Here is a 26383-nt window from a genome sequence, read left to right as displayed (position 1 = left end):
TGTCAATGAGGTGAAAGGACAAGCTTATAGAAAACAAAGGGGGATTATTTCTGTGGATCAAACAGAATTCTGTTGGCAAACAGAATTTTGGCGTAGGAAACTCATTGGACAGAAACTCTTTTTACAGATATCTTTCCACTTGGGTCATGCGCCTCTACTAATCAATAAGTAACTTTCTGAAGACAGATGAAGAACAAACACACATTGCAAAACATGCCATAAAATGGGAGTTGCTTCTTCCGACAATATGATGAAATACTCCAAATGACACAAATGTCCTCCTTCAAATCTTTCTGAACTTAATGCCAGGACATGCTTCGTTACTGTTTGTCAAGTTCATTTTCTCCTTTCAACAAGCACCTCATACAAAAAAAATCCTTATTAATTAATGTTGTTATTCCATAGCAACTTCCTTTACACAGTCACAACAAAGATCTGTCCCATCATAATGAGATTACATAAAATATGCATCCACCTTAGTTGTATAACACCACCTAAGATGGGCTTTAAATATGCTTCTTTTACCAACAGTTTTTTCCTTAAACTGCATGCTTGTTTGGACAATCAAAAAACCAAAGTTGCCTTCTTCAGTTTAAGAAAGCTGGTTTTATGGTCTTGCTGCTTCTTATCTCCTTAAAGGAGTTATTAGCATTATTCAAAAAGATAGTTGATAAAGAACATTTAACTGTTTAACAATACTCAACAGACAGTTGATTATAGAAAGACATGTCAGTGCACATATGGCAGGCGGATAAATTATGCACATCTGGATTACTTTTGGCAAGAAACACAACTAAGTGTCTAACGCCAAGTTTAGCAATCTGTCACTATCAATATGTGCATTTATTTAAAGACGTCAAGGATTCAAAGTCATATTTTCTATTTCTTCATAAAAGTTCCAGCTCTTCACGAGACAGCAAAACAGGTGACAAAACACATTGCATAAATTGCCAAAGGCTGTATAAACAGGGGAAATTTTTAACTTACCATGCTTACAGGAGTAGCCAAAATTTCAAATCAACTCCATCCTTCACCAGTTTATATTAGTATTTAATATCTGAAGTGGATATTTAATCAAGTTCTGAATATCCAGCCTCAAAACTAGATAAAATTTTGCTAAGTTCAAAGAAAATGAGATAATATGAAGCTATCTGAAAATTTTCAATTATGACCTTGTTTGTACAGTAACTGATTATTTTTGGTGATAGTGTAATGAGAAAATTTACTCATATCTGACTATATTGCCCAAAACAAAGTAACAGATTTAGGAGTAGGGAGAACTTACACCATACTGAAAGGCAAGCATAAAACCAAAGGTTAAGAAGTCATGCTTGTTCTTAATTCAAATCTAAGATCAGTAACCAAAAAAGGAAAGTACAATTGATATGGATTAATATTTGTCACAGAAAGCAATGGTTGCATACAAAAAAATTATCAAAAAGACAGAGCAAGTTTTCCTCAAAAGAACAGAGAGATTGATCAAAAAGGCCTTTTATAAATCCATAAATATCTTAAAAATATGAAAATCAAAATCAAATTTTGTGGCAAAAGCCTAGTTGCTTTCTTATACATTAAAATCATGCAGCTCATACTAAACAAAAGGAGAAGGGAAAGAAGTATTACCACTGTCTATCAGTTTTAATGTAAAAAGCTACAAAAACAAGTTGTAAGAATTTCAAGACTACTCATTGCTTCTTTGGTATCAGAAATTCCACTCCGTTTTAGCTCAATGATCATAGAATGGTCATGATCCATGGTCCTCTTATGATTTTCATCGCTGAAGGGAACAAAACCTCATTCTGTCTCGCTTCCACTGTCTAGATGTATGGAGAAACAACATTAAACCTGCCTAAATAGATTTAACTTTTATATTCATATTAATATATGAATACATGAAAAATATAAAGGTTTTAATTTACAGTTGTAATACAGCCTTAATTACATTCGCAAGAAATTCAAATATCTTGAGATAGGTCATAACATTTATTCCAAATAGCTACTCAAATTGTATTAATATTTGTTACACCAAAATACAAAAATTTCATTATATATTTCAAAACCTGAAACCTTAGCATATTTTCTGCAGAAGTAGTAACCATTTGCATTTTCTTTCACATAAATACAGAGGTAAACAAGTAGCTATGACATTTTAAATTTTAAAGAATTAATTGATTCTCCACCTTACTGAACACCATATCTGCAGCTTTGAGTGAGTTTTCACCTAGCCCAATATAAGAAAGAGAAGCTGGAAAAAAACAGTGAAAGACAGTAGAATTATCTGCCTTCCTGATAAGCAACCATGCCTGTGGTAGAGGAAAAGATACTGCGCTGTTGAGGTTACTGAGACAACAGTTTTCATACCAGCCTCGGGACAAACACACTAGGCAGCACGAATTCACCCAGGTCTTAGAGAGTTTAAATTAGATGGATTTTTGTTTGTCTTTTCACTTGTACTTTGCTGCTAATTCACGTTCTAGTGGACAACAGTACCTGCTTCTCACCATGCATAATCTATTTCTCTTGTCTCCAGTACCTCTAAGATTTTCACTCTTCTTCACAAGTGCTCAAAGAAAATATGCAAAATTTGGCACAGGCACTTCCCACCACAGAAGGAGTTGAGAAATTCTCCTGACAAGTATGCATAGGGTAATATTTTAAGCAGATGATTAATTAAATCAAATTGAAAATCTCTTAAAAAGGATAAGTGAAAAGGGTTTGTTTACTAGGACAAAAATCTTGAACAGCACTGGAATGGGTAAATACCAAGCTGAACAGTCACTGGTTAGGTACTGACAACACAATAGTTTACACTCCCTATTGGGCACTTGACATTAATTACTCACAGGCCAGCTAAAATAAATAGACATAGAACTTGATAACTTTAGTTGTACTGTAGTATTGTATCTCACTTTAAAATTCTTTTAGCAAATTAGCAATAGTTTATACTGTGTAACAGCAGCTCTTTCTTTGCATACATATGTTCACAAACTCAAACAAATTTACCTGCGTCTAGACACACTGCAATGTCTTGAATATTGAACTCTCTACCAGCAGAGGGGGAACCTCTATTGTGATTTCTTTCTTTCAACACAACCTTAAAGGCAGACTTCTAAATCCGCTTTTTAGCTTCTAGTGCATTCTTTTTACAAACCTCACTTGCAGGACTAAGTTAACACTCCTACTTCCCATGGGCATTCAAGACAGAAGACTCAAATTAGCCGACTGTGCTTGTTGCTTTGATCACATCATGAGACAGCACTTCTAAAGCTACTTCATAATTTTAGCCTATACCAGCGTGACTGTATGTAAAGGGAAATGTATACATTCAGATCTTTCTTGATCCCTGTCCTAAATTACCTCTTATCAATACAAATAAATCATTTCATTGTCACAATCTTTTAGAGCTTGTTTTTTTTTTTTTTGTGGAGAAGAAACTTCATCTTTCACAGAAATCAATGTTCCTTCTCCTTGTACTTGAATTTCCAAGATATTAAAAACTTTGAATCTTCATTACCATTTAGAGCAGTTACAAGACTCTCCTATATGGACATAAGCAGGAGAACAGAAATAACCTATTCCAAAAAAGTCTTACGCAGCAGGTCAACAGTAAATACAAAGAAATGAAGCTATATTTCATACATCTTAGAGATTGAAATGACTTCTACTATGATTAATTCTCACCTTAATTTCCTTCATTCAAAAGACTCTCTCAGATTAAAGCAAACTTTATAAGTTATCCAACAAAACAATGGATCACTAGCTCTTATGCTCAGAAAGCATTATATTATGGTATTCTGTTAAAAATAAAACCTCTTTCTGCCAATAACAACTGAAAAATTGGACAGTGGGCATTTACTGGAGAATCCTCAAGGTGGAAGCTTTATATAGAGAAACAACGTAAGAATAAAAATATTTTAAGTATACACAGGTTTTATTTCATTTATGTATTTCCATTTACATCACCCACAAAAGATGCTCTAGATTGGAGTTATCATGAAACAGTAGTAGGAGATATAAAACAAGAAACACAGATCTAATGTAATTCAAGAAAATATTGTAAACAGATACTCTTTCTTTTAAGGGCAAAACATTTTAAGTGCAAAACATTTTTCTCACTAGAAGACAAGTGCCAAAAAAAGAAAAAAAATTAAAATAAAATATCTAAATCCCTGTCTAACTTTGCCAAAATCTAATCTGAGTGCTTACATTGTGCTCAAACAAAACTTTGATCATAAATTTCTTTTCAGAGACCAAAATGAATGACAATAGGAAAGCAGGTTTCTATGGCAGGGCAGCTCTGTTAAAGCTTTCAATAACCATGTCAGCTCCCAGGGGCTTTAATTTGCTTCTGTGGTGGCCTTTGTTTCTATCTTTAAAGAATTCAGAAACTACATGACATACATGTACTTAATTTTTTTTTTCAGTATTCTTTGGTAAAATTCTAATTGCTTTCAGACATACATTTCTGAGGGATGATGGTCACCAGAGCCGATTTGCAGAGCACCAGACAGGTGAGGATCTCAGCCTCTGACAAGGAGTCCCAAACGCTGGCAATTTCAATTCTTTTGGGGAGGTAACAGGCAAGCACAGCTCTAATTTTCTGCTTTTTAGTATTCTTCTTTCCACTCAATGCTTGGTGACATTAGCTGGCACACCCTGTCTGTCAATATTTTTTTTTCTGCAGAAGTAGTTTCATGGGGGAAAAAAAGAAAGAAAAGGAATTTTCTAGGCCTATAGTTTGCTTTTCTCCTCTTCATCTCTTCTCCCCTGTTATTTGCCTCTTAAACTTAAGATGAAAACCTCGGGTCTGCAAAGACAAGCAGGAGATTACTACTGCATGACAAAAAAAAAACCTCTCTTGTATTTTCCAACAATAGCCTGCCAGCCTCAGAAACAGACTACAAGAGACATGTAGATAGGCTCTTCTAAAGCAAAACTTCGGATACTATGTGTAAATAATATTCTCTAGTGTTATGAAATACAAAAAAGCTGATATGGCCCTTAAATATAGTACCATAGTAAAATTGAGTGATTAGAAGGGTTGTGTTGATACATGCTTGCCATGGAAAACTATGATTATAAAGTTTAATTTTGGAAGTTTTCCTCAGTGCCTGAAAGCTCATGAACAGAAAGCTTATGGTAGTAATAGCCATAATCCTTCCTTTGCAGGAACAGCAGTATTCCACTAAATGGGTAGATAAGGCCAGGCTGGATGGTGCCCTGAGCAACCTGGGCTAGTGGCTGGCACTCCTGTCCACATCAGAGGGGTCAGAACCAGGTGATCTTTATGGTCCCTCCAACCCAGACCATTCTATGATATCTAGAAACTGAAAGTAAAATCAGAGAGGTTTTAAATAACAAGGTGACAGAACTAAACTCTTTTTGAAAGTCTTTCAATAGCCAATAAGTAAACATTTGCTCAACAAGAACAGACTTCAATTTTCCACTTATAAGCAGAAATTTAGATTTTCAGAGTGGTTTTGAGTAAGATAGTTATAAACATCCTGTGAATAATCACATCTGTCCCAGCAAAAGAAGCTGCAGATAAAAAAACATTTCACTATTTCTGAACACTGCACAAAGCATCCATCTAATGAAGTCTGGAGATGCAAGAGAGACAACAGTGATAGATGTTGTTAGACTGATGGTCCTGATCAGTCCTATCACTGTTGTGGAGGGACGGTAGTTGTCCAGAGTGCAGTCAGCTGAAAAATGCTATATTTGTGGAATCCTGTGGTGTTTTGCGGGATTTCTGACACATCTTTCCCGTATTTCAATAGAACTTCATCAGTTTCTTGGTGAGTCTTTTGTGGAGCTCAAATAGCAAATTCCTTTAATAGGTACATGGTTGTCACAAATTTCAAGTAGTAATACTTTATAGCAGTCTTTAACAAAACTTGCACTGCCTTCTGAAATGCGTCATTGGTCTAAATTAAGAACTAAGTAATTGATAAAGGAACATTTAAGTTCCATAGAAGAGACCTGGGATTCAGATTTACAGCTTTCTTTTCATGGCTAGAAAAATTCAGAATTTTATCAAAGCTTGCAAACAAATTCACTGAACAAGCTACCTGACACTATTTTTTGCATATTAATCAAAATTAAAGAGTTGTTATCCGTTAGCAATTGCATTCTGTATATTCATGCTGATAGTCTGAATAATTGTCCCAAGAGGGGAATTCTGAAATACTACCAAAGAGAAATAATTTCTTTTAGCACACAAGATGAATTAATACTCTATTAAGAACATAAAGTCAAGCAAAATAAATGGAAACAAATTAAATAATCTAAATGGTAACAGGAAATTTTAAATCTCTAAGGTAAGGAGAATTACAACCTGTGACTTATACGTTAGCAAAATGTCCATGGATTATTTCTGCATTCTCTAATACCATAGCTGAATTGACAAGGAGGAAAATGATCACACAAATAGACAATATTAAATCAACATAGTTCCCAAAAAGCATTAAACTCAGAGGATGGCTCAATTGTTTCTAGGACAGACATCCTTCATAGGAAAATACTAATACTAATACATACTGAAATTAATCAAACATGCAGAGTAATTGTTTTACAACAGATAAACTACTTAGAAGATGCTCTATATTTTCTATGTCTCAGGAAACTCAAGAATGCCATGTCAGAAGTTGAAACTTATTGCAATAAAGGAGAATACAAACTGATATCAAAGAAATCAAAATCTTCTCCAAAGTGTCAAGAAAGGTTTTGAATGACAATGTTGAAATGTCAGAGAACATCACTGCCTCTTTCAATTAATTTGCAGCTCTTGCTCTCCAGCAGGTTGTAAAGCAACATATAGCTATATAAGTACACTAAAATTTGTATTTTGAATATAAATTTAAAATTTAAACCCAATTTTAATTCAAAAAAGAAAATCAATTTTCAGATGCAAAAAATAACCTAAGAAGGTTATTAGGTTATTTATTCGGCAGATTTTTCCAACATTTTATATATTTTAGTCAACTAAGTCAGTAATTTAGTCAACACAGTGAGTGTCTGATAGATAATCCTGAACAGGCCAAGTCAACTCTTCTTTCATTGCTTTATCACAATACCCTGGAAATATACACTGTATTCTCAAGCACTCCTAGTTAGCCATTGTAGGTTCTCAGAATACTTGAAATTGTGCTTTTCAGAAAACATAAACTGAAATAATTGCAAAGCCAGGACAAGAAGACCATCATACTGATTTATGGTTTAAATTATTTGCATTACTCCTACAGTGAAAGACAACAATACTGTGACCACAACAGCAACGTATGTGTGGTGTGGGACTCTCTGTGACCACAGTTCTTATGACTGATACCACATTTCTTCAATTTGTGTACATGAGGTTCCATGCATATAAAAGCACTGTGAAGCAGCCTGAATAACAGCCATGTCAGAAATGGAGAAAATTAGAAGTATTCAATTATTAGAATGATAGCATCAGTTAGTGCTAGCAGTCTTGTTTTCCTTTGTTTGTCCAAACTTTTGCATTAAGCTCTTAATTCCTGCTTAACATACAAACTCTCATTGGAATCACTAATAATTAAAAGGCCATTAGCTTTGTGGTTGTACCTGATAAGTCTACCAGTGCTTAAATTACTGTAAAATAATGGCAGACTGCTTCAGTACCTCAGAGATGACAAGCAATTACATTTAAAGACTGACATGCTCCAATACTACACTTCTACTTCAGTCAAACATGTAAGTGCAGGGAGCAAGATGCACGAAAAAGACCCAGACATCCTCCCATCTAAAAACCCTGAAGGAAGGTGCAATATAGTGATAGATGTAACTCCAGTCACCTCTGGTATAATGACTTACAACTAAGGCATCTCTTTAACTCAGATTTTGCAACTATAAGAAGAAAATTAAGTAGAAGGAACGGAACCGTATTTATGAATCTGACCCCTTCTGAGAAGGACAGTTTTGCAAAATATTTCATATCCAATAAGCTAGATTTCTAGTCTCCCCTCTGGCATGCTTCTACCTAGGACAATAGCCAAGTTTCTCCTCTTTCATTGTATCTGATTCCTCCCTCCAACCCCTCTCTCTCTGAACAGTCTCTTTTTAGGGCTCAGATACAAATGCTACTTGTTTTGTCCCCAAATGCCTTAGGGAGATTCAAACCCATACACATCCTGATCAATATTATACAGAAGCGGATCCAAACACCAGACCACAACTGAACCAAACTAACACAAAGAGGCCCTATATGCCCCACTGCCAGACACAGGAGATTTTTTAATTCTCTCTTAGCTACATTCTACAAAAAGTGGAGAAAGTGCTTTACCATTGTTTAAATGCATTCCACTTCTACAGCACCCATCCCTCTGCACAGGGGTCAGGGATTGATGATCTGATGCCTTTTACATGCAGAAAAAACATCAGCCAAACCCTGAGCTTACTACCCACAAGAGCAGACCCTCTGAGCTTTGACCCAGTTGGGTTACTAACAGCCTGTAAGTATATTCCTAACTAAACCCTGCTGTCAAGTAAATATCAACAAACCAACATGTAACAAAACAAAAAGCTCAATTCAATGTTCCTGATTTCAAAACAGGCAGTTCTTCAGTCAATAAACATTTCTTCTAATGCTACAAGTAAGTGAAAGGTGACTAACAGGCAAAAGACTTTTTAAATGTCTGGCAAGTTTGGAGAGCATTTGGAAGGAATAAGCTTGCCAGAAACTGCTGGCAAGCACACTCCCTACAACAGCCAGCAATGGATATCCAAGCATGCATTTTTGCTTCCTTTCCCAGACATAGTATTACCACCCCCACCTTCTTATTTATGCAGGGAAAGGGTGGCATTATTGAATTTGTTTTCTTAGTTAAGCAATTTTTTTTCCTATTGCACAGAAGGAATGATTTCCAAAAGGAGAGGTAGCCAAATACATCTGGGGAACATTTTAAACCCATTTTACAGGTACTAAAAACTGAATTGTCAGAGTCCATTGGCAGAACATAACACTTCACCTTTAAACAACATATTAGCTACTGCATTCCCAGTTTAGAACAGTTTGAGAGTTATACTTCACAAATATAGCTCTGAGATGCAAATAATGCCCTCAGAAAAATGTAAGAAGTCACACCCGTTTTCTTTAGAAAAAGAGCACCTGCAACTACTTTTATATTTTGCTTCTTTTGTTTCACTAAACTTTGTGTTTGCACCCTATCCATGATATGGATTAAATAATAACTACTTCACACTATTAAGAATTATAGAGTGGATAGACCATGGGAACTGAACCCACAGGAAGGTTTTGCTAGAGGTTTTATATCATGACATCCAGATAAAAAAGAAAAACTTTGCATGTTGCATTCTAATGCCTATAGCAAAAGTTAAAATCTCTGTCTTAAAAGAAATGCTTTCTAAAAATGTAACTATGAACTGGGAAAAAAAAAATTTCCAGAAGCCTGCATTTGGCTGTATCCCATCTTCTTTTGTCGGCTGTCTTCCTGAATCAAGCAACAATATTACCATCAAAAAACAACTTAATCATTTCATATAATACCTGGCAAATTTATATGAAAACAGTTTATGTTGCAGTAGACTTTTTGTGGTTTTTAAAGCACCAACCAGCAAAAGCTATTCACATCTTAAGGAAAGATAATAAGAACATAGGAAAATTTTCCTTTTCTTCACATGAGTAAGTAATATTTAGTCTCACGGAGCCTGTGACTGGCAGTATCTATAATACACTCTTGAAGTGACTATTTTTTATAAATCAATTTTGAAATACTGCTCCAGTGTCTTGATTCCTAAACACAGACCCACAAAAATTAGTCTAGCAAGATGACATTAGTCTCTTCTCACTGACCAAATGCTTTGTAATAAGCAGATTGGCGGAGATGACTTAATTCAGACACACTGAGTAACTGAATAATTAAATCAAATAGAAGAGCTAATAAAGAGTGCATAGAGACTGCACAGACAACATTATTTAGGGAATGGAGAAAGTAAATGGAAAGAGAATACTAGTAAGGCTTAAATGTACCTTGATTCAGTATTCTGATTTGTTAAACATTTCCCCATCATTTTATGCCCTAATAAGTTTCCATTGACTAACATGACCTAAAGCTACAGAGAAAGCTAGCTCAATGCAGAGTTTCCTAGAACGTATGTCCACCAAGCTGCTGCAACTAAATATCAGTTAAAATAATTGAGAAAATGGAAACATACATATCATAGCACATTTTTTTTTGAGACAAGTGTTTGGGTATAGTAACAACCAAGCTACTTTGAACACCATGCTGTTTCAAAATACACTAATCCTATTTCAAATTCTAATAAAAAGTGAATTTTACAATGTGTTAAAAACAGGAATGACATACTGTGAAATTAGTTGATAAATGCAGCACTGAATATAAAAAATACTTTGTTACCCACATTCAACTGTTAAACCTCAGGTTATCAGGAGGTAAAACTATACCTTATATCTACTGTAAACAAAACATGACCAAGATAAACCAAAAATAATCTGGCGCCACATACAAATACATAATCCAATACAAGTTAAAACCAAAAGTTAATGTTCAATGTGAACACTGAAGCCTGACATCCTGTTGTCTTCTCTTCCCTTCAACCAAGAAGAGATACTCCCTTAAATGTCAGTGAAATTATTTGAATGATCAGTGGGAGCACAGCCCCCTGAAGTCAGGTAAGAAATAGAGTCTTAGTTATGGGTCAGCTCTTCTCAGCTGTTTAATTTCATGTATTTCTAATTGCAAAAAGACACAAGGATCAAGACAATCACATCTGTCTACGCAGTACAATCTAAAACTTAACACAGTTGTATGGCAATAGTGAAAACCTGACTTTTGACAGCCAACAGAAGTAAGAATCAATTAGTGAAACTTCTGGTAGCAGACAGAAAAAAAGCACCTTACCCCTAAGACCACCCATTTGTTTTATTACCTACTGCTACAATGCACAATGATAATATAGCTAAAAGGCTGCACTTCGATTTTCACTAAAGCCAGCCAGATCAGAAATAGCAGTGACAAGAGTTTGCTATGAGTTAAAGGCTATCAAGGCAACTGCTTGTACTCTTCAACTCATGGAGATTCAGGCCACTGCCAAGTAAGTGAATAAAACAGAAAAGTAAATGTAATTTCAGGAATAGGTAGCTTCAAATTTTCATTTTTGCAATTTCAAAGCAAGCAGGCTGTCAAGTCTAATTCAAGTGCTCAGAAGCAAGCTTTACTACTAGAAAAATAACCTTTTAGTACATAAAGACAATTTTTGTGTGTGTCTGCATTTGTAAATGTAAATTTAAGATAAATCTATGCCTATTTCAAGATCAAAGGCATGAAGATTAATGTCAGCTCCAAGAGAAACAATCAAGGATATGAGGGCAAAAAAGTATCATAACATGATGCAGAAGATTCAAAATCTACATTCCTGGGCAAATTGAGCTAAAATCTTATTTTTACATACATATTCATATGTGTATATACATATGTGTATAGATTTAATACATACAAATAAAAATTATATATTATACAAACACGTGTACACATACATTCTACAGATCTCAAAATAAGCAGCACGGGCACATAATTAAGGGGTCCCCAGGGCTCATAAAGAAAGTGCAACGACCTTGTTAGTGTTTGGCCTTTCTTTCGCACCCAGTCTCATTGTAAAACAGTCAACCATGAAAGTACTTTAAAAAGCTGGTTTTCTTTTTATTTACAGCATGATTTTATAATGTACCATTCATGTTTTATAGAAGCTGGTACTTCTGTATATCTTTCTGCCAAATTCAACATGAACCACAAACTTTCTAATTTACAACTTTCAAAAATTTGAATGCTTTTGAATACCGGGATTTTCAACTTTGCAATTTAATGACAACCCTGCCTTTGGCCTTTCCTGACCTGTTGTGAAGTAAATCAGGCACACTAATGTGGGCTAACAAGTCTTTTTCACACTGTTCGATCACCCTGCATCTTTTTTCTCAGCAGACACCGCCTCTCTCCCACTCTCTGTCTAGCCATCCTCCCTCAAAGCAAACAAAATGGTCACTGTAACCCTGCATTACTGCTCATTAGATCACAGGTTAGTCAAGTGGAACTGCCCGAGGTTCCCAAAGGAGAGCTATACTTCAAAAATCTGTCCATGTCAAATGAAGAAAAAACCCCTGAGCGTGGGGTCACCCAGATCAATGATCAAAAGAGACTGAGAATAGTGGAGGGAAAAAAAGAAAAAAAAAAAAAGAAGAAGAAGAAAAAAACCCCTTTTTTGTAAAAAAACAGCCTTCTGTATAATAAATCAGAATAGAAAAATACTAAGCTTTTTTTCCCCCACTTTAACAACAGTCCGTTTTGGCTTTAAAATATTTTTTCTTGTTTTTCTGAAGATTTTACAAGAGTAAGAGTATTTTTAAAGTGTTAAGATTGAGGTTTCAATAAAACTCAAACTCACTTTAAGAAAATTAGCAAGAGAAATAATAATGAAAGATAATGGAGATTTTTCTCTCTATCACATAAATACTTAGCTATTCCAAAATGAGTCAACATCAATTTTCATTCAATTATGACTTTAATTTAAACAGATCATACGTTCTGAACTTCATGAGAAATGACACAAGTAGCATGTCCACAAAAAAAGGTAGTCAAGCAAAAACTACATAGTCTGAACTCTTCTGCTACATGACAGATGTGCAGGCACGTGCAATACTTCAAGAATGTACAGTACCATGTCTGTGGCCTCTGTTTGTCCTTTACATACATAGGGCAATTTTTTAGTAAAAACCACAAAAACAATAAAGCCCAAACCAAATTTAAAAAATTTAAAATACAGTAATAATTTTAAGTAATAAATTATGAATCACAGAACAGATTAAATTACTCAATGAAGAGCACTGACTTGTTTAATAAGGGTCTGTGAAAACACAGGTTACAGATATCACATGCATTAATACTGCTTATTCAAAATGAGTTATGTATTTGTAAAACAACAAATATACACTGTGCCACTAGATGCTGTTGCAGCTAAAGGGATCTGATTGTTTCCTGGAACATTGGTTGCAGAGCATCTTTTTGTTTACAGCTCTGAAAAGATTTCTTCGCCTGCCCTAGAGAGTGACTCAAATTTCACTCTCTTATTCCCTTTATCCTCAGCCATGAGTAAAGGCATAATTAGCAACAAGGAACAAAGGTAAACAAATTGGAACAGAATATCTGTAGTAGATTTGTAGTTAATGTATGGTCTGTTGTAGCAGAATTACTATAACAGAACAAACCTATAGGAAAGCAAAGGAAAGAAATCCTTAAAGTACTTAAATGTTTTACAAAATGTGGTAAACTATTTCCTAGTATTTATTACCAGAGTAACACAAAAACCAGAATGAGACTATAAATGCTGTGATAATACATTATGAAAAAATATTTTTAAAAAAATTTACAGGATAAGCTTGTATTAACAGAGAGACAGATGAAACAACTTAGTTTTAAATAAATAATGCAATTGTAACAAATATATAACAGTATATGCAATAATCCAAATTATCTACCTCTGGAGATATATGTGGATGAAATGAAAAGTCTTTTAAGCAAAGCTCATTCACTAAAGCAGGTTGGGCTTTTTGTTGGTTTTTTTTTAATCAGTTTGCTAGATGCCTCACACATCTATTAATAGGAAATAGATGCCTATTAATACTTGAAATGCAACTCCAGCATGCATCAACTTTAAAGATGCCCACACATTAATACTGTCTTTACTTTTAAGACAGTATTAATACAGCACAGGCTTTCTGACCCTTGCAACTTCACATCTAATCAGAATCTGAACAACTAAATATAACAGAAAAGATCAGAAAAAGCAAAGATATTGAGAAATATGTAGTCACAGGAATGGATTATTCAATATACTGTCAACACTCTGGTTCTTAAAACAGTAGGAAGAAATATCAGGATGATGTGTGTAAATCTGAATAATAAATGAACACATTTTCAAGTGAAAAATTGTCTAACTTTGCCTTTTTTAAAATATGTTACCTAGTTAATTTGTATGATCCTTCAAAAAGTTCTTTCTAGACTAACTCAAAACTTCAGGCTGTTCAGATTCTAACAGAAGAAGTTACTGTTTCATGTCAGACTGCTGTAATAGATTTTCTAAACATTTAAACTATTTTGAGAAAACATTTATGCTTATAAAGATTCCAGCATGACTAATGATATGCTGCAGTATCAACAAATCATCATTAGAATAATGTCGTTATATTCAAAACCCTGCTTCTAGTCTTATGAAGACAATTGTTCCCAGATGCTAGAGTGGATAATTCATGTTTCTTCAGAAGCATGTCTGCATCTGCTGTTGAATCACTGCAAGTGGATGGGAAAATGGTTTCCTCTTTTTGAACCAAAAGTCATTATGCACTGAACAGAAGTGGTTTCTGAGGAAATAATGGACACTGTTCAGCCTATATTGCTATAGAAGAAGGCCTTCAATGGCTCCAATTTTCTTTAAGTAAAAACTCAGTACTGCATCCTCATAGTCTCTGAACTGTGGGGCCCTTCACTACTTTTGAATTTGCAGAACTCCATGTCATTCTTTGTTTTTGTTTGAACCCCAGATGCTCTCTACTCATCTCTTCTGCTTTACTGCCAGTAAAGTCTTGGGAAGTAACAGGGAAAGAGGTGCATGAGACTTGTCAGCAGTCCCTTTCCCTTTCTCCTGTTACCCCTTCTCTCTAGTTCATTTGCAAAAACAGCAGTGTCCTGTCCAGCAATCAAGCTGACCACAGTCTTTGATTTTTGTCATCCACCACACCCGGAGAGCATCCAAGATTTTTCCAGGAGCATAACGGCTTGAAAGAATGCCAGGTAAAAAAAATGAGCTCAAAACTGAGAATGGATAGGAAGGAATTTAATCTCACCTTTGAGTAGTATGTGCTTCCTTCCTGGCCTTTGACAATTGTAGCATTGTTTCAGTAACATCCAGACCACTGATGCAAAGATGATCATTTCCCCATCCTGTCACTTGGGAAAACATCATTGTTTCATGAATTCTCACATACATGCCAACATCTCCATCTCCAGAGATTTATGGTTTGTTTTCACTCATAGGAATTTTACGCTCAAAAATCTAAAGAACCAGCCTCTGATAGGCCTATGACACCTCAATTTTCAGCTTTGTTTTTCCTCATGCTGCAACTCAGTTTCAAGAGAAATTCCCCTCAAGCATCTTCAGAAATTTTGAGTTTCATAGGAAACAGAAAGCCTCCCATGCTCAGGCTGAGCTCTGAGCACCTTCTATTTGATGCAGGTTTTAAGAAACTCTGCATACACATATTTCCAGCAAGGTCTTCAGGGTGTTGGTAATTACCGACAATAATAACTTATGCTGTGTCACAGTGTAGGTACTATTGATGCAGCTGAAAATTTTCTACTTTTGTGGCACATAATTAAAATGCAACTTGAAATGCTTACATAGATATAAAATGGATAGATTTTCTCCTGCTATGGTTATTGTTGAACTTCCCTGACATGACCAATTAAGATGCTCAACATGATTTCCCATGTGTGTGAGTGTGTAATTCCTGCAGAACGGACTGTGGCCAGAAATTAATTTCATACTCTGCATACCTACTCTAATGGAATGAAGATTATGTGATCATAATCAACTTGAAAAACATTTCTTTTAAAATTTACTTTGTTATATTGAGTACCAAATATAAAATATGTAGTTCCACTACAAAAAAATATCTTCTCCTAGCTAAATACAAGGTTCACAGTATATTTAACTTGCCTTTAATCAGCAAACTTATTTTAGCACTAAAAAGAAAAATAGAAGAATAAGTCCTCATCTTTTAAAAAGCAGCAGCTTGTATTATTGAACTCAAGATTTCATTCTAGTACATATACATACATATATCTGTGTAAGATGGGTGTTTGAAAGAAAAACACATACTAAATCATTTTTACAATAGAAGAGTTTTCACAAACTTGATCCAATGCATTACTAAATACTTTTCCATTATTTTTCAACTGATCCTGAGACCATTTTTGCTAAAATGGTAGAGTTATATTTGGAAAGTAGTTATATAGCCACTATTTTGTTCCATTTGTAATAGTTATTAATTCTGAATGAAATACGACTTCTCTTATTCATGTAAGATGTCACTAACAGTAATTAAATTTTTGAGCATTCAAGAATTACCCAGAACAGCAATATCACAGACCTAGAGGCTCAAAAGAGTCATAATGATTGTGTGGTCAGATTTGTATCCAACAGGCCTCAGGATTTAATTTAATTCTCTACTAAAACACACCAAATTTTTACCAAGCAAAAAAGGTTTCAGAAAGAACTGTAAAAAGCTGCGCTCTTCTATAACAGTCCTTACCGAATACTATATAAGCATTTGTAAGTATACAAATATTTATGAAAAACATTTACTAAACTATGCATATAGGTTTCTATCTGAAAGCATTTTAGAATTTCTCTCATAAATTTACTTTTTATTTTTAGATACTATGCTCTATCTTTACAGTCATTGTGTTTAGTTCTGCAAGTGCAGCCAACTCCTCTTTGAACAACATTTTCTGTCTTTCTTCTGCGCTTGGAAGTCAACAAAGACACTAAATTTTCAAAACATAGTGAAAATATGTTTCTTTCCTATCTCTCTCTCAAGTCCAGTAAAAGCAATTGCACACCTACTCTAGAACATCCATTTTTAAGTAAGAGGGAAAGATTATTTTCCAGTATTTCCTGTATAATCTTCCTTTACTATGGTTCACTGTAGAGGGATAAGCCAAAAAAGCATGAGAAGTAATGTGGTAGGTAGAAGGGTTCAACTCTCACTGGATTTTTGATGCCCACACCTCCAACTTTCCACACCAGTTCTAGTTTTACACCTTCCTCCCACCTCTTGTTTGTGCCTGTATGCCAATTATCCAATTTTCTTCTCATCTGAATTTATCTAAAAATAAGACCTTGAGGAAGGATAGTAGTTAAGTAATTTTTAGGTCCAAACCAGTTAATCACATGGCCGTACAGATAGACTGTCACACCTGAAAGATGGGGGAAGCAAAGAAGCCAGCAAGCAAACTAATACTGCTGATGAAATAAATACTTAAAGTACACAACATCTATATGCATATAAAACAACCATTTGGAGACCCAAATAGTGCTGCAAAAATCCACGTCTGGTGTTCAAAACTATATACAGCAATATTCTTTAACATCTACTCCAAGATATGCAGCTGCTTTTTTTGCGGATGTGTACCTTGCACCATTCTCTACAAAGGGCCAATCAAGAGATTTATTTCTCTGAATACAGTTTCATGTTGTGAAATGGGTGTATGTGGACAGGACTTCTACTCCTGTGTCTTAGCTACTCCTACTCTTTGTGTTCTTGTACATTGTGTAATATGTGCATTTTTGCAGGTGTGCTGGAGCAATTTTTTTGGTATCTTCAGGAACACCATTCCAAATCAGAGTTTCTAGTGGCAGCTTTTGAACTCATTTCCTTGCAGACTCACACATTTGTCAAGAGCACAACTGGAATTTACTATTCAGAGAGATACTTTTCTTTGTTAAGTTTTTGTTTCTTTGTCCCACATACACTGGGACAGCAATATTAAGCTTTACTAAGTGATATTATTCACCAAAACATTATCAACTATACCAATTCTTTTTTTTATCTAATGAATATATTGACAATTTTACCTGTTATGGTTTTGTTTCTTTTAAAACATGATTGAAACACAAACTCAGGCAAGGAAAACGTGGTTACTGTTTGGATTCAGTCTTGCAACTGCATGAAATTGCTTGCTGTTCAAATTTAGCTAGGATGTGGATCTACTCACATGTATTAAAATTGGTTAGCTTTTTAGATTGCATTTTTTATATATATATTTTTTATCATAGGATCCTTTTATATCTAAATCTTTTTCCTAATAGGCATGATGAAATTTTTAATCAGTATGGAAGTTCATATGAGAAACACAAATAGGAGTTACTTCTTCATTGTTCTAAGCAGGGCAAAACTACTATTGTCTAAACACTAGTTCAATAATATTCTCCTCTCCTGCAAATGTGTTCATAACTGAAGTCTGACAAATAACTCTTCTGTTCCCTCAAAGGCCGCAGTTGTGAAGGAAGCAGCCAATACTCAAAATAGCAGAGTCCAGCTCCAAAACAATCTTCAAATATCAGGGGATACACCTTGGACGAAAAGAAGTATTTGCAGTGAGGGGATTGCAAATATTAAGGTCACTAAGGTCACTATGATCTCAAAAACAGGGTAGGAATCTATATTTTGGCTATTTACTGCAGTAATCTGAAGATAAATCATCTCAGAAACAGTTCCTTGAGGAACCAAAAATCTGTCCCCGATTTAACTTTCCTCTGGATGTCCCTGTCACAAAGCATACAGATTTGTGACAGCTGGTCTTTGAAAACTCAGATTTGAGAGACTTGACCAGGGTGAGGATGGGACAGACTGCAGAGAAAAGTTTCATTTTCACTCTTGGTTGTAGGCTACGTTTTTGCAGTACCTGCTCCTGGGGAAAACATTTGCTCAAATCTGTGAGCTAAGATACTACATAGTCTCTGAAGTGAAACCTCTTTAGTAGTCACTGTTCAATGCAGTTTTTCAGATTGCTAGTAATGACATCCATTACTCATACACTGAAAGGGTTTCCAAAGAGGAACCATTTTCCCCTAACTAGCAGAAACCACAAACAGCATGAATTATGGAAAAACAGTACAAAGACATTGGAATATAAAGAAGTGATTACATCCTGGAATTGAGCCTGTCATACTAAGTAGCCAACTCAGACCATTGGCAGGCCTAGCTAGAAAGCCCAATTTGCAGCATGCTCCAGATCCCCACCACCAGTAAGAGCCTCCACAGATGCTGACAAACTTGAGCATTCTCTTGGTTATTTAGTTTTAAGATATTTAAGGCTTCAAGAAGACACTTTATGTACAAAATTATTTCTAGACATAAACAACAGAGAAGAAACTAGCAGAGAAATAGATAACAGCCCTCACAGCCTTAAGATGGCTCTTTTCATTAGGAGAGTTACCTTCCACTATTCTGCTAATAGAAAACCTAATTAAACACTGTCAGTGATTCAAAATCCATATAATCTCAAAAAGATAAATGCATCACAATCTATGTAAATAAGCAACAAATCTTTCACGGTCACTTTTGAAAATATTGTTTGCACTTAAAAGATTTTTTTAGATCTTGGTATATCAAAGAAAAAAAGGACAATCAAAATGACTCTCCAATGGAGTTTCACATCCCCATCAAGTCCAATTTAAAGTAAGGTCTTGTATGCAAGAAAAAAAACTCAGCACTTGTGATCAGCATAAGCTTTCCACACTATTCTCTTCCTGACAACTATATTTAAAACAATGGTATAATCTTAAAATAGGCTGAGAATAGGTTGATTTACTGTTAACTAGTAAGTCTATATTAAAATGTTCTATCTTTTTTTTTTTTGAAAGGGAATTTAGAACAGATCTGCAGTGATTTCTCCTGTTACTAGTGGTGACCAATTTAAATATATGAAAGAAATTTATTATTTGCCTGAATTTTAGGATAACTGAATACAAACCCACCTACAGGTTATAATGTATGAATGTCTGTTGCAGTGTGTCCCATTTCCTCTCACCTATCCCATCCCCCTTAGGTACGCCAACCTTTCCCCCTCCCCCTGTGCCCTCCTGCCTGGCACCTTCCAGCAAGGTGTCGTGTGATTGGCAGATGCCCCCCAGGTCTGGGCTCATTGGTTTGTCCTAGCGTCCACATCCCCTGAGCCTTCCCCTGCTCACACCTGGTTGGCCCTCACCTGTCTGTCCCCTCCCCCTGTCCCCGGGGCTTAAAAGGACACGAGACCATGTGGTCAGGGTCTCTGCTGTGGTCTCTGCCGTGGGTCGGTCTCTGCCGGCTCTGTCTGCCTGGAGCTGTTGCCAGATTCAGAAATCTACCATGCTACAATAAAACTCTGGATCTAAGCTCCTTGGCAGAACCCGCTTCTTTTCTCTTCACCGTCTGAACCTTTTCTACCAAAGGTAAACTGAGGTCCTATTTTGCCTGGACTTGTTCCGAGTGCCCAGCTGCAGCACCCAGCCAGCCAAAGGTATCTCTGGGGTGAAAACACCACAGCTGCCACCTTTGGTCCAGCAGCGAGGCTAGACGAAGCCAGGCAGGACACACCCCGAAACATTCGGGGCTTAATATTTAATAAATGTCGTCACATATATGGTCTTAGAATTGAATAGTTCAAATGGAGTGGATCTGCACTGATCATCTAATGCACCTAGAATCTTAAAAAGAGACTTAAATATAAAAATAGAAACATCCCAAAGTCAACACACTGCCAAACAAGAAGCTGCTTCACCAGTGAACTGGAAAGACTAGATCAGTTTGGTTCCTCCTTTGGCCAGTCCTACATGGCTTCCAGGAGTCCTAAACTGATCCAGACAAGCATCCAGAATAGCCTGCTCCTAAAATATAGTGGCTACAGACAACTTCCAATACATGCAGCTCCTAAATATTGCTCTGACCTGGGAGAAAAGTGCACACTGGTTCAACTCACAAGAATCCACTGCAACATCCAGCTTCGGGTACTAATACACAAAGTAGCACACATTCCAAAATAAAAATTAACAAGTTGATAATCACAGTAATGCCTGTTCCCATTTAAAGCAATTTGAAGCACTTTTATCACCATTACTCTCCTGCAATATTTTAACACTGTAAGAGAAATCTGACTGATCAAAACCAGTTTCAACAATCAAAAGTACTTTTGTGTGGAAAAGTAAAAGCACATTCTGTCAGAAAGATACTTACTTAAAAACATATAATTAGATAAATCATTTTGGAACTGCAGCCTGTATTTTGGAAACCATGGCCAAACTGATACGCCACCACCTTCCCTCATATGCTGAATAACTAAATTTATTTTTCATTTGTAAAAGTTTTTATTTGCTATTTCGTAAGTTTTCCAAAACTACAGTCAGAACTGACTTATATAGGATTAATTCTTCATTACTGTAATTTCAATCTAAAATAAAGTTATTCTGGAGCAAACTCATTGGAACAAAAACAATTGTATCAGTTTTACAGCCTAGTTAATATATGCAGTCTTTATTTCAGCATGGACTTAGCAGATACTCAAATACGTCCAAATACATGCTATTGTCACAGGAAAAAAAACCAACAACTTACAAATATTTTTGACATGGGAAGATAGAATAACCACCAAAGAAGTCTACATAAGAGAAACATCTTTACTTATAGTTTCTGAAATGAAATGCCATGCCAAAGTTACTTTCTTGAGTTCATTTAAAAATCAAAATATAACTAGAAAACAGATAACCAGCAACAGAACTCAGGGAAAAAAAGGATTACATTTACTGATTAGTATTTCAGCTTGGCTTCTCCTGTAATTTTCCCTGGTCACTACAGTAATATGAAGTATATTCTGCAAAATGAATTAGGTTAAATTGCATTTCATAAATTAAGTAAGTTATTTGGATATTTTTGCAAGTACCTATTATAGCTGTGAATTGAACTATTCATGACATTGCTTATTACTTACAGCACGTAGATTCTACAGTATCATTTCTACCTAAGCAATGTATGGAAAAAAACCACATTAAATAAAGTACAACATTGTGAAAAACTGAAGCAACTGCACTTCCCAACAAAAAATATAACTAACATCTGTTGCAGAAACTGCTTGGCACTTGCACAGTTTTGTGAAGAATTTTTGTTGTAGATAAATATTTTTCTACATTTCCTATTATGCACCACTCAACTCAGACATTTTCCTTAATTATACTCCAAGGAGTCCTTTCATATCCATTAAAGAAAGGCAATTTGTTGCCTAAAAAAATGCATACATATTTTTAAATTTCAACTGTGATTCATCTGTCTTCTAACACGTGAAAAATATTAAAAAAATACCTATAATTAATGGACTTCGTTCTGCAAAAATTTCTAATAAAAGTCTCAATGCTCAACAAGTTACATTTGTTACATACTTTAATATGTTTGTTTTATATAAGCAATGATCTTGCAATTCATCATTTCACTTCTATTCCACATCTCAATAAGGAGGAAAATAGCACAGCAAAGCATTAGGAAAGCAAGAAATTACCATTTCAACACTGGTCAAAATGACCAAAGAAGGCTTCTTCTTTGTATACACAGCAAAAACAGATCATAATTTTTTCAGAGACGATGTAACAACTTTGTGACATTTTCTCTCTCTTTTTTTTCCTTTTTTTTTTTATTTTTCTTTTAATATCTCTTTCTAGTACTCTTAACTAAAGATCTTCAAAATCACTGAGATCTTGATTCAGTGTGAGTTTTTCCCTGAGAATATGTATGTACTGTGCACATTTAACAAAACTGTTGTATTCTGCACACATTCTGTTGTACTCATACATTCGCAATCAAGACTTGTCTGCCACCATAATAAACTGTAAGATGTTTTTTTAAGCTTGTAGTAAATGCTATTGTAAGCATATAGAGATCTATTACCCTACTGAGATCTCAAACAACTGGTAATGAAGAATGAGGTGAAAATGAGGGTACTGCCAATAAAAGAAAAGAAATGTTAAGTCTAAATACACAGAAAATTCAGTTCAGGCCCAAAAGTCTATCCATGTGAGTTCAACTGCAAAATGTGAGAGTTACAAGTATAATTTGCTGTTAAGCAAACCAACTGGCATTGCATTCATTATTAATATGAAATTGGAGAAAGAACATTTCTTAAATTTTATTTGCTAGAAAAAACTTCACTTAATATTGAACCAAATTTGGCCACTTTAAAAGTGAAAAATATAGTAAAATAAGGAATACTTCAATCATATAAGAAACAGCCCTACTGACGATGAAAAATATGATCTGTATTGCTCTATGAAAAAGTTAAAGCCAAGGCATATAGACTATATTTGGATGATAAAATCCAATCAGTTTTGTCTCAGGATATTTTCGTTTGTTAAGTGGGAGGTTTTTGCTTTTATGCTGTACAATAAGCTAGGCCAAATTTGCTTTTATACTGTATAATAAACCAGGCCAAATTATTAAACTTACATATCAAAATCCATATTACATTTCCTTTAAGTATTAATTACTTTTTTCTAAGTCTGTTATTTACATGAACAAGACCTAGAACTTATAGTTTCTATCCCTGCAAAATTTTGTTTACTTTTTTATGTAACTTGATATTTTCAATCCAAATTCCATTTTTTTTCCTTTCTCCTAAGAATGAATTTTCAGAGAAAAGTACCAACAATTTTTAAAAATATTTTACAGTGGAGTTTACAAACCTGTCACAATCTCTTCTTAAAAACACTGCTATACTCCACTTACATTTATGCCATTTCCTAACATATAATAAGCTTAATTTCTTTTGAATCAGAAAGGAGACATAAGTAGCAATAAAGAAAAAAAGGCTGTATGTTCAACTATACTGTACTAAGAGCAGCTATGCTACAGATCAATTTGTTCTGAGCTCAAAGTCTGTAACTTCATATTTCAGAAAAAGAAGAATCTAAGAAAGAATCAGTTTAAATACAAAGCAGCAACACGGTAAGGTGCTGAAACAGTTTTCACTCTGCTGCAATCACAGAACAAACGGATTCCTCATATAATCTTTAAGAGGAGGAGTGTTCTAAATGACATTTATGAACAGAATGACACAACCCGATTTTACTTCTTCCTACAATTTCAGAAGTAATTTTCAGCATTTCCTCAAATGTATCTGACATGATAGGAATGTAGACATGACAAATTTCTCAGAAACTGAAGAGCGAAAGGTACACTGAATAGAACAATTACATAATTTACTGTGTGATAGCTAAAAATTAGACAAAAACATTACTCCTTGGAACAGGAAGATGAGAAACAGTTCAGGACTTCAGAACAGGAATTGCAATTCTGACCTCAAATCAGTATACAGCCGTTCAGAAAAAAGCTTTTACATAAAAAAGACAACCTATGGCAGCAACATATTGCTTTAAGCAGTGGAAAAGAATGGAGTAATGGAACAGTGCAAAATTAAAACTAATAGCAAATAAAAACCCAAGTTAAACAAAAAAATCACTGTCCCAGCAGCTTTTCACAAGAGTAGTTTTAAAACCATCTTTCTTCCCTTAAGCAAAATATGGTGAAAGCAGAAGATCTGCTTGTATCCAAGTATTACTTGTCTGTTTTCCAGAACAACTAAGTCTGTATAGAGTGCAGTGGACTAAGTTTTTGGGGACTGGGACTGTTGCTGGTCTGCGTACTTACAGTAAAGAAGAAACTGAGGCCAGTCCTTAACCAGGATGTCAGGGTAATAAGTGATAAGGGATCAGTGGTGTGCAGAAAATAAATACAAACAGGCAAGAAGCTGACACATACCTCTTGTACTGAGCGAGCTGCTGGCTTGTCTTGGTGATTGGCCAGTATTAAAAACGGCAAAGTACATAACTGTGGGTGCTGAAGAGCAGAATGCAGCTCATTCCTAGCAGTTTCTAGATCATCTTCCGAGGAGGCGCTGTCTAGTACAAATATTACCCCTTGGGATCCTTGGTAGTAACGACTCCAGTATTTTCTGATATTGTCAGCTCCTTTCAAGAAAATAATGAGAACTAATTAAAACAAGAATAGTTTAACAAATGTAACACTTGGAAGTTAAAATAAACCATCTATTTAGAATTATCAAAATAATAATTTTCTCTCTTAACCATCATTAAAAGAATAAAAAGAAAAAAAAGTAGTAAAAAAATCCAACACACACACACACACCAATGTCAAATCAACACTGTTTAAAGAAGGAAGGAAGTTGACTCAATGCAGCTTTCTTCAATTAAAGCTTCTGCTCTGTTAATGAGTACTGGCAGAACTACTATGCTGACAGTACCACAGAGCCTAATCCTTTACCTTCTCATTGGAATATCTTGGCACTAATACCTAAACCTTTACCCATTCTTTTTCACTTTGCCCTGCAGCTCCTTGTCATAAACCTGCAGCTTCTGTCATGGCAGTTGTTCATTTCTGATAAGGTCTTCCAGTTCATCTCTAAACCATCAGGCAACCACTTCATAATTGGGGAAAAAAGGTGTCAGGAAAGCCTATTAAAGTAATTAGATACTTAATGAGGAGAATGATGATACAATAGTGAGTTGAACAGTGAATGAGGAGCTAGGGTGACTACATGCAAAGGCATTCAGTTCAACTACTTTTGCTCTGTCAACCACACTAAGGATTCTGGAAGAGCCCAACAGCAGACACATGAGTGACTGTATAGGCTTATATGCCACAGTAATTTTTAGGACACAGTTCAGCAGCACTCAGCCATCTCAACAGAAGCCAAGCACTAAGGTTATCAACAGAAAGCTTTTGTCTCCCCTGGAGAGCAGCATATGTTGTAGCAATGAGGTAGGGAAAAAAAAATTGTATTTGACAGCTGTCAAACTATCTAAACTATGATTTGGATATGGGCTATTCTTTGTATGTCTGGATCTGGCACTACACTCATGGGGACAAACACTAAACAGTGAACAGCGGCAGCTATAGTCTAGTAGAAAACTTGACATGTCTGCCAGACAGTGACTTGCAGAAATGTGCAGAAGGTACCTTTTATAGACACTTTTCTTATTTTGAGACAGAGAGAAGTGGACTTGCATATATACACAAGAACCAAGAGCTTAAAATAATAAAATTCCACTTTTCAGTGAAACAAAATCACATAAAATTTCTGAGAAACATAATGAGATCTTCATGCAACAAAATGACCGCAAGATTAATACAATACTTAAAATATTAACTTAATTTACACATTGTGCAACAAAAAAGACAGTCATTAAATACAAGTGAAGGAAGAAATAAACATTTGCTCCATGAAATTTAGGTATGCAACTCATGAGTATTCAAATCTCACCTAATAGAGTTACTCTTGTCTTTTTACTAGTCACACTGGAACCCTGAACACTTTGTTTCTGTATCTGCACCCAGCACAAGCTGTCAACACACAAGCACACACACTTTTTCCTACAGAGAATACTGAAGTCATACCTAATAATTTTTTTTCTGCAAAAGACCTACAGAGCTGACTACTTAAATGTGAACAGTCACAGGACTTAGTCAAGACCTTGCTTAATCTCTCTGTTAATTTAACTAGACTCAAAACAAAAATGACAAACAGGACTGTTTTATTTATTTTATCATCAGGATCTGAAGATTAATATTATACATTCAGAAGAGGGACTGCATTGAAAGCTAATTCTATGTTTCTGTAGAACACGAATATCTGTCCACTGTTCTTGCGAAGAATTTTATAGCATCTGTTAGATGCCCCAGTCCTTCTGAACAGCTGCCTACTTCAGAAGCAACTAGAGCAAGCTGCCAGAGGGACAC

At 35.2% G+C, this 26383-nt stretch overlaps 1 protein-coding gene across 4 annotated transcripts in view; it reads right to left on the bottom strand.

Moving 5' to 3' along the window:
• ARL15 (ARF like GTPase 15) overlaps positions 1 to 26383 on the bottom strand; it is a 241330-nt gene that overhangs the window by 121473 nt on the left and 93474 nt on the right. For all 4 annotated transcript variants that reach the window (XM_054652598.2, XM_077171333.1, XM_077171334.1 and 1 more), the window contains one exon: positions 24386 to 24594. In XM_054652598.2, coding sequence (XP_054508573.1) covers positions 24386 to 24594 — 209 coding nt within the window. The remainder of the gene's footprint in view (positions 1 to 24385; positions 24595 to 26383) is intronic.

The sequence above is a fragment of the Agelaius phoeniceus genome, chromosome Z, assembly GCF_051311805.1.
Source record: "Agelaius phoeniceus isolate bAgePho1 chromosome Z, bAgePho1.hap1, whole genome shotgun sequence".
NCBI classification, from domain to species: domain Eukaryota; kingdom Metazoa; phylum Chordata; class Aves; order Passeriformes; family Icteridae; genus Agelaius; species Agelaius phoeniceus.
Note: the sequence above shows the minus strand (reverse complement) of the source record. Positions and strands in the feature narration are given on the sequence as shown.